General features: G+C 40.7%; 2 protein-coding genes and 1 pseudogene across 5 annotated transcripts in view; 2 read left to right on the top strand and 1 right to left on the bottom strand.

Annotated features, from left to right (window-relative positions):
• Nucleotides 1-812: 812 nt before the first annotated feature.
• LOC309636426 (uncharacterized protein) lies at nucleotides 813-7836 on the bottom strand (the record flags this gene model as incomplete). 3 transcript variants are annotated; one of them, XM_082409589.1, is made up of 3 exons in its annotated part: nucleotides 813-5483; nucleotides 6353-6401; nucleotides 7203-7836. In XM_082409589.1, one exon carries the CDS (start codon nucleotides 7834-7836, stop codon nucleotides 7300-7302), a length of 537 nt encoding a protein of 178 aa, XP_082265715.1. In that variant the 3' UTR covers nucleotides 813-5483; nucleotides 6353-6401; nucleotides 7203-7299. The 3 variants fall into 3 exon arrangements, with proteins under 3 accessions (XP_082265715.1, XP_082265713.1, XP_082265714.1); XM_082409587.1 differs by having other exon boundaries at nucleotides 6353-7836; XM_082409588.1 differs by lacking the exon at nucleotides 813-5483 and having other exon boundaries at nucleotides 5700-6401.
• The window catches only part of DR1 (down-regulator of transcription 1), a 22537-nt gene continuing 20605 nt past the window's right edge, over nucleotides 7637-9568 (top strand). The window contains exon 1 of the mRNA XM_082409597.1: nucleotides 7637-8592. Coding sequence (XP_082265723.1) covers nucleotides 8373-8592 — 220 coding nt within the window. The 5' untranslated portion in view covers nucleotides 7637-8372. The remainder of the gene's footprint in view (nucleotides 8593-9568) is intronic.
• Nucleotides 8478-9568, top strand: part of LOC309636472 (protein C19orf12 homolog pseudogene) — a 7598-nt pseudogene continuing 6507 nt past the window's right edge. The window contains exon 1 of the transcript XR_014268740.1: nucleotides 8478-8592. The product of XR_014268740.1 is annotated as a protein C19orf12 homolog pseudogene (transcript). The remainder of the gene's footprint in view (nucleotides 8593-9568) is intronic.

Below are 9568 nucleotides of genomic sequence, written 5' to 3'. Positions count from 1 at the left end.
ACTCACAGCTGACCCAGAAAATGAGTAAACCCAGCCAATTCCAGAAAAGCTGCCCAACTAACATAGGGATTCCTAAGAAATAATAACTGGTTAGTGTTTTAATCTACTGACCTTTGGGGTAGCTTGTTAGGCAGCATTTTTTGTGGGAATAAATAATTGGTACAATATTTGTGGGTTAGATTTCACCTGGGGATCACCAACTTAAGAGCTTTGCTAGCTAAACAAAAGAGTTAAAATCCAAGGACTGCTTTTTCAAGTCACATTGTGAATGTGAAGAATGGATACATTTATAAATCAATAGAAAAATAAATTTCTCACTACTTGCTAATATGACATGAAAAAAACTAGACTAAGATTTTTTTTTCAAACTTTAAAGGAAAAATCAAAAGTAAAATCACCAATAATTTCTCTATTCCAACACAAGTGTTAATTTTTGAATGTTTCTCTTCAGCTTTTATCCATTTACATATGTATTTTTATATAGTTCTAATAACAATAGTTATATTTTGCTTTAATATTCAAGGGAAAGTGCTAATTCATACATAATAATTTTAATACCTACATAATAACTCTTCAAACATATATACTATATTATTTCTGTATTATTTTAGACTATTTTTTTTTCCTATTATCAAGAAGATATCAGAAGAGTAAAAAGAGAAGGGAAAGTGTCATCTATAATTTCACCTCCCAGAATCAAAGGAAAAGACTTTCTGATATTTGTCTTCATTTTTTTCTGTACATTAAAAAAAGTGGAGTCATAAACTTTTTTTCCCTACTGAACAATATCATAAGCATTTTCCCATAAAAAAAAAAAAGAAAAGAAGATGGCAAAATACAGCTTTTTTCTTTATTTGGTATTATTGCTTTAGGTATGAAGGCCGGGATGGTGTCTTTCTTATTTACTGCCAATGCAGTTATATCCCAAGTACCTAGCAAAGTGTATGATAGACACCCAATAAACATTCATTGAATGAACGCAACGCATGAATGAATAATGGGATTTACATAAGTAGGCTTCCTAGTTTCATGTGCTTCAAATGCTTTTTAAATTAGCACAATTGAATTGTATTCAAAAGTCATATCATTTGAAAGAAAAACTTATTTGCATCACATCTTAAATTTATCACCTATAGACAAAGGAATTTGTTATTCACCTTAAAAATCCTGAGTTAGTTACAAAGTTGACCCATAGAGTAGACAAAAGAAGGAATTCCAAGTTTTTTATTTATGAATTGCTTGTACAAATATCACTAGATGAACACCATCTATTCTCAGTTCTTATTCCCCTCTCTGCAACTCTTGACACTTTTGGCTACTTCTTTCTTAAACTCTGTCATGTATCAGTTTATGTGACAGTGAATTTATACAACTTTCTTGCTACTTCTTTGACCCCTCTTTTGCCCTTGCCAGTGGTCATCCTCTAACGATATCCTTTCTCCTTTGGTCGTCTCCTTTTGTGATCACTGTCTATAATAACTCACTTATAATTTTGCCTTCAGCCTCTCCTCTCTGTGAAACATGCCCAGATCTGTATATCTAATCCTGATCACTCTATTTGTGCCTTTTCAATCTCATCCACCTCCATTTCCTGAAGACCTTATTTTGCTTGTATTTTCAATCTACACCTCTTTTCCTTTGAATTACACGTGTCTCCTAGCCTTTGCAATTTTTCCTTGACCCAGCTTTTCCCCCAAGCTGTCATCCCATTGCCCCTTTCCCTTTACCACCCAACTTTTGGAAAGTGTACTCTGTGCTCCTTGGCTCCAGTTCTTTCCCTCATTCCTCTCCGTAGGAGAGGAAGTCAACATGCAACTGTTTGCATGTTGACTTCTGCTTTCGCCTATTGACCTTTCACTTCAGTGATTGTTTGATCCCCTTCCAACAATGCCTCTCTGTGGCATCTCACACCCTTCCACTTCTCCCCTCGTGGTTTCCTTTGCACTATGCTTTTTTGGTTTCTATCAAGTCTTCCCTGACATACTTTCTTCTTTTTGTCTTTGGACTTATTTTTTACTCTACTATCCTTAAAGGTCCGCATTCACTTCCAGAGTTAACAAATATTTACTGAGTGCCTATCATGTGCCAGGAACTGTGCAGCCCCAGGGATGCAGGGATGAACAAACCAGATGCTCACTGGCTCTGTAGTACTTACGTTTCCTTCCTCACTTGCAGATGCAATTAGAAGCAAAATCCTATAATTTGTTTCCAAATGACTCTGATTTGTTCCATCTTATTATCACTAAACTCTCTTTGTTCAGGTCTACATCATTATCAACTTGTTTTTGCAGCAGCCTAATAACTAATAACTAGTGTCCTCGTCTCTATTCCAGTCTATCCCACATATTGTCCCAGACTAATCTTTTTAAACATTTATGTCATCCCCCTTAAAAAATGTTCACTCGCTCTTTCCACTGGCTGCAGAAGACACACTAGACTCCTTAAAATGATGTTGGAAAGACCTGAGGCTTTGGAGTCAGAAAGCTTGGGTTGTATTCCCAATCTGCCAATTACTCACTCTGTGACCTTAAATAACCTTGCTGCATTTTGATTTTCCCACCTATAAGATGGGATTAATGACTAGTAATAAGGACCAAATACGCATGAAAGTGCTTTATATTTTTGAATATAAAATTAATATAACTCTTTTTTCTTAGTTTGTTTAGAGATAGTTACCATATTGATACTAGCCTAAGCTTCAGAGTTAAACAACAACCTGGTTTCAAATTCAGCTTTATTACTCATTATCTATGAGACTTTGAACAAATTAGTACACCTCTCTAAAACTCTCTTCCCACCTGTCAAAACACTCATTTTGTATGGCTGTCTGAAAATTAAATGAAATAGTGAATGTGAAAACTTCCAGCACAGTGTGTAATTTATAATAGGCACTGATTGATTATCTTTTGGGCCTAATTTACTTTTCCTGCAGCACATCCCACTATACCACTTCACAAACCCTACCACTCCAGGCTACTTGATCTTCTCAATTCATATGATGTACTTTTGTGTTTCTTCTTCAGCTGCATACTCTTTCCTTCTCTATTAAAATTCTACTCAAGTCTTCAAGGCTCAGTTAAAATGTTGTCTTCCCTAAAGCCCTGTGTATCTCACAACTGGTGTGTTAATCTCTCCTTCCTCTGTACACCCTTAGCTTGTATGTTGATTAGAGTACTATTTTTTCAATCTGGTTTATATTCTGATTCTCCCAACAGACTGTAGGGGCCTTGGAAACAAGGAGGATGTTGTATGTTGTATGTTTATTTCTCTCACATTATACTTACGACAGTAGACTCTCAGTTATTGAATGAATGTAGAATCGGATGCTGTCTTTCTCTTTCTACTGCCTACAGGACATCACTTGCTTAAATGCCTACTGTTGCCTCAAACCCAAACATGTGCAAAAGCAAGCACACCTTCCCTAAACTGCTCCCTTTCAATTTTGCTGTTTTTGATACTACCCTAATCCCTAGTCTCAGTTTCTGAGGCTAAAAATCTTAGAAGTGTATTTGATTGATCTGTTTCCTTGACCACCTAGGAGCCAAACTACCAGGTTCTTCCAACTCTTTCTGTGAAATAGTTCTTGGATTCATCTTTCTTTATTCCATTCCTAGAATTATCAATCATTATTTTTAACAACTATCACCATTTATTGAGCATTTAAGTTCTGGGCTAAATACTTTGTATACACTATGTCATTAGATCTTTAACACCTCTGTGAAGCAGGTACTCTTACTCTTATTTTACAGATGAGAAAAATCAAGACACAGCTTACATACTTTGCCCAAGGTTACAGTTAATTAAGTGGCAGAGTGGGGATCAAACCCAGATGTGAAGCCAAAGCCTAGGGCTGGACTCTTTCAAGTTGTGTAGAACAAAAATAGGATTTTTAGAAGAGTATTATGAAGATATATAGGAAGTAAACAAGCACAGGAAACTGCTTCATGGACGCGTACTGTCTTTTTCGAAAGCAGAATACACCCACACTCTAGCGATCTAGTTATTTTGGGGAGCTCTCTGACATCAGCATTTGAGGCCTTAAGGCTTCTCTCCTTGCTTCTGTTGCCCTTGTTACAACTGACTGACTTCTCTCCTCTCCCTCTACCTCTTGGCTTCTATTACTTCGTGACTTCTGCTGCCTCCTATGTTTGGCTATCTTACTTTTCTCTCACTATTGGGCAACACAAACGCTTTACTCCAATTAAGGCAATCTCCTCATTGTTTCCAGAACGATTTCTGTCTCCACAACTTCACGTTGTTACTTTGAACACAAATACTTTGTTCTTTTCTACCTCAAAATATAGTCAAAAGCCTGTACTTCAAAGTTCCTTCATTACTTATTCTCAACAGTTCCAGTGGATTTTTGAGTGGTTACTATGTGTTAAGTCTTCTTGCTGACCCATGATGAACCAGTAACATGAGCAAGAAATAAACCCTTTGAGATTTGGGGGTTATTTGTTCTTGCAACATAATCTAGCCTATCCTGACTGATCTACTGACTTCAGGGAAATAATTTAGCTTTACCAAGTTTCACTTTCCTCATATGTAAAATAGAGATTAAAACAGTATCTATCAAATAAGGTTGCTTTGAGGATTAAATGAGGGAATACAGGTAAAAGTATGTGGGTAAAATACAGGTAGAGGTACTTAGCACAGTGCTAAGCACAAAAGAAGTATACAAATGTTATTTAAAAATTTTGAATTATCACCAGCTAGCAATTGGTGTGTTAGTAATAACAAATGAGCATAATGGAGAGTATTGTTTGCTTTTTCAAATGTTAACTTCAAATTACATATGGTATAATATTCTTGTCGGTAATTTTAGTTGAAAACCTAGGCATCTACAAATTAACATTTTAAGATAACTACTATAGAGTTAGCCTAACTCATCATAAGAAACAGCTTTTCTTCTTTTCGTATCATCAATTTTTGGATACCATGAAAAAAATAACATTTCATATATATGCATTCCCTCTAAAACCTTTAAACCTTATTAAAGAGATGTTATCCTTGTTTTCAAAAGCCCAGTTATAATAGGGATATATTGTTCTATAAATAACTATTTAAATTTGGGGTCCAGATGAGCATATTTCATGATATATTGAAACGGAGCAGGACCCTATGGTCTATGCCCCCCATGTCCTCAGCTTGCCTTTTGTCTGCAGAAAAACTTTAGCCAAATAATAACTTTAGTCAGAGAAGTGAGAAAATGCAGAAACAAAGGAAAACAGTCAAAGGAGACCAAATAATAATAGTTTAGTCATTGAGCATAGTCAAGGGCCTTTAGTTCCTTCTCAAGGGCTAGAGAGAATATTCTGAGCTGTATCCTGTGAGCTGTCTTACAGATGCTGAAACCCCACCAGGTAGAAGAAGTTAACTACATGATGACCAGACTGTAGCCATGACATAAGCTGCCACAATTCCAAGAACTGGCCTCAAGGAAATGGGAACGAACCGACCATGGAACTTAAGATCAACTGTACCTAAAAAAACCAAGATGATGCTGGTCAGACCACCACCTGGCCAATTTCAAGATAACTGTCAGAGCTGACTGTACTGTTTCTGCATGTAGCCCTCTCCCTCAACCTATAAAAGCTCTTGCTCACTAGTTGTAGGAGGGGGGGGAGTCGGTCTTTGGACAGGCGTCCGCCCTCCAACCTCCCCGCACCCCCTTTTCCGGCAACCAAAATAAAGCAAACTTTCCTGTCCACCAACCTTGCCTCTTTATTGGCTTTTGAGCAGCAAGCAGCCAGACCCCACTTTCAGTTACAATGTCATTCTACTATTTATATTTAATTAAATTTTCTCTCAGCCATATTATGTATGGTTTATTATTAGTTGAAGACTGCCCAGACCTGGTAAAGATGACAATCATAAACACATCTGTATAATAATTCATAATGTTAAAAGTGCTTTTGCGTAGTCTCATTTGACTTTGAATCTTCTGAGTTATATATTATTTCCATTTCTAGTTGAAGAAAAGGAGGCTTGGACAGTGGCCTGTCTAAAGTAACAAAAAACTGGGACTGGAACTTATGTTCCTTTACTACACATTTCTTGCTTATGCTACCACAGAACCCTGTAGTGATAAACCATTCTGGAATAACAACACATATGCTCTACTGATTTATGTATCATAACTCTATAAGCCTATGTAGCATAAATGTTACATGAACAAGCGTAACTATCATTATTACATTTTTTCAGGAATGATAATATTTGGGTCAGTGATAATAATGTGATAATTTGGGGGACATTTTTTGCTAGCTAGCTTTTTCAGTCTGACAAACTTGGTAAGGCTGAGATAAATTTAGACACTATAACTCTTTAAATTAACAGTAAACTGACTTACAAAAACACTTAGAGAGCCAACATCTGCGCCAACACATTCCTTCACATTCCTATTTTGAAGAAAATTTTAAAAATATTGTTTTATCAAAGAAATTTTGTTTTGACTAAACTTAGGAACACTGAAAAACAAGTGTCTACACTTAAGAAATTAAAGAACCTGCAAGTGTACTGGAGAAAACGCTAAATGAAAAAAAAAAAAAGTGTAATTAAGTAAGGTCTCCTCAAGGTGCCACATCTAGGGTCTTAAACCGAAATAAAAAACTTTAAAACATTTCAAACAAGCCAGCTGCTGCCAATGTATGGAAAACAAAGTAACCCATTAACTAAAGTGCCTAAACTGATTTAAATGGTATCTTGTTACTTTTTAGAAATTGCAACACCCTGCTATTTATAACACAGCCTCTTCTTCAAAATGACAGTATGGCAAACTTAGTTTTTAAAAATAATGCAATTTTTGTTAAGAACTTGACACACGTTTGCTTCCCTGGAGAGAAGCAAAAATCAGAGTTAAGATACTTTAACACACTTTTTTTCCGCCTCATCAGAAGCCAGTGTGCAATACACCATGAAAAATGTCTAAGTTGGAACCTTGTAATTTGGCTCATTGTACACTACGCCTTTCCACTACGTTGGATCTTATTTCTAGTTTCCAGCTTAGCTATTAGTAGTGGCTGGTAGGGCAAGTCACTTCTCTGAATGTTTCATTTCCCATAAAACCAGAAAATGGGTGGAGGACCATAGAGAGCTTTGAGCTGAATAACGTCTATTAGATATCATCAAAAGCTTTTTCCTCCGGACGATGCAAACCCAGGCACACGGGGTTCTGCTTTGCCCGCATCCCACTCCCGAGCCTAGGCTTCGTTCCTCTTCCTTTCAACCTCAATTCGGGCTCCTGAAGGTTAGCAAAGAGTTCTTTTAACGAAATCCAGCGCTCCTTTGTCTCCAAACTTAGCTAGGAAAGGATTCCGAGGCCTCAGCTGGCTGGGAGAAGGTAGTGGCGGCGATCCACCCTCGCCGGGCCACCCACCCCAACCCGAGTCTGGCGCCGAAACCCCGGCGCGTGCTTGGGGCTCCCCGGTACCGCGAGGCGCGCGCTCGCCCGGCCACTGTCCCTGGTAAACGGCGGGATGCCAGGACGCGTGCCGGGACAGCGGCAGGCGGAAGCCGCTGGCGGAGAGGACAGGCGGTTCCCGCCACCACGGGTGGGGGAAGGGCGGCAGCCACACCCGGAAGTCGGTCTGGAAGGGAGGGGGGAACATGTGGGGGCGAGGCTTCCGGTAGCGCAAAGGGTATCGGGAGAGGCTTCCAGCAAACCTTCTCTGGCCTCTGGAGGGACGGACCACCGTTGCCGCGGCTTTGGCTTCTACGATCTGCATTCGGGCTAAACGGCCACAGCGGCGCCACTGCCGCTCCCCTTGCGCCTGGTTCTGACCGTATTTGTTCCCCGGAGGCCGCCCCGGTTACAGCAGCGGCCGCGGCCGACATGTTGTGAGGCGGCGGCGCGGGTGTCTCAAGGATGGTTTGGCTGAGGCGGCAGCAGCGGCTGCTGGCGGCGGCGGCATTGGCAGCGGGGGCTCCGGCTCTGTAGAGCCCAGCCCGCTGGGTGTCCGCCCTGTACCGCGGCCAGACCAGTGCCCCTGGACCTTGCCTCTGCTCCGGCGCCTTTGGGGAACGGTTAGGCGACAGCGCACGCCCCTCAGAGGAGACACGAAGGGGGTTCTCCAGTGCTCAGATTTCCGGACCACCTAGCCTTCCCCTCTCCGACCTGGGCAGTGCTGTCCCCAGAATCCTCAGCCCCCCCTTCCCCCAAATTTGCTCCCAGCCTCGCCCTGAATCTTTCACACACGTGGGTGTTCCACGCCCTCTCGAGCCGACCCCTCGCCCCTTAATTTTCTGCACCCTCTTCTCAGAGCGCCCCCCGGATTGCTCTCCGAGGGCAGCCTTTTGAAAAATCTTCGTGGAGCAGTGGACCAGAACTGGGGAGTTTTCAAAAGTCGGGGCGCGAGAGATAGGAAGGTACGATGGCTTCCTCATCTGGGAACGATGATGATCTCACTATACCCAGAGCTGCTATCAATAAGATGATCAAAGAGACTCTCCCCAATGTCCGGGTGGCCAACGATGCCCGGGAGCTGGTGGTGAACTGCTGCACTGAATTCATTCACCTTATTTCTTCTGAAGCCAATGAGATTTGCAATAAATCGGAAAAGAAGACCATCTCGCCAGAGCACGTCATACAAGGTAAGTGGTATGTGTGGGATTTTGTTTCAAAGAGGGGCCGGGGACAGACTGCTAATCGCGTGACCCGTTCATGTCAAAAGCCTTCAGTCCTGTCCCCTGGTTAGTACTGATAACTTAAAAAGCTGCGCGGGCATAGAGGCAGCCGGTACCTTAAAATCCCTGTGTAATATTCTCGTGGTGCTTTTCAAACAGCGAATGCAGGTAAGGGTTGCAAACGATTAGGTCAGCTAACATCCCCCCAAATAAGGTAGTAGCAGCGATCTCAATTTACAGCCAGGTAAGCCCAAGCAACAAGAATTTTGCCTGCCTGAAGTGGAACCTAGACGTGACAACTGAGAAAGTGCCTGCCTAAAGTGGAACCTAGATCATGACAACTGAGAGAGGAACCCAGAAGTTCTGCCTTGGAGAATTAGAATTCAGACCGGAAGTTCAAGCATGAGTGCCACCCGACCTTTTCACCAGTGTAGAGGAAAAGATGAATTTTCAGAACACAAGTAAAAATATTCTTAACGTGCATGTTCAACGTTGTAAAGTTTATTAGTGTTGGATAGAGAGAGTATATTTTCTCCTTTGAAAATGGTTTCATGGTCCTAACGTTCATCGACAAGTTGCCAAAGCACTCCAGTTCTATTCTGTAAGAAAAGGGGCAGTGTTCTTTAATCTTCCTTCCCCTCCTTCCTTCCTTTCTTCCTTTTTTTCTGTAGCTTGCTTTGTTCCATGAGATAGATTTTTACAGCTTGGGTTGAAAGATTGTGAGAGATGTTTTTCATGGAATATTTCCCACTTGTTTCCTGCTGTCATCCCATTTAGATGTAAACACTTCAGCTTTTATTGAACAGCAGTTCTGAAAGTTTAACAGTTTCTTCTCTCATCTTGGAAAGGATTTAGTTCTGTTAATAGGGATTTGGGGGACCATATTCTGATGGTTTGTTTCAGGGGTGGGGAGACATTTACTAGTCATAATGTTTTGGGAAGC

Source organism: Balaenoptera physalus (assembly GCF_965194825.1).
Source record: "Balaenoptera physalus genome assembly, chromosome: 1".
Lineage (NCBI taxonomy): Eukaryota > Metazoa > Chordata > Mammalia > Artiodactyla > Balaenopteridae > Balaenoptera > Balaenoptera physalus.
Note: the sequence above shows the minus strand (reverse complement) of the source record. Positions and strands in the feature narration are given on the sequence as shown.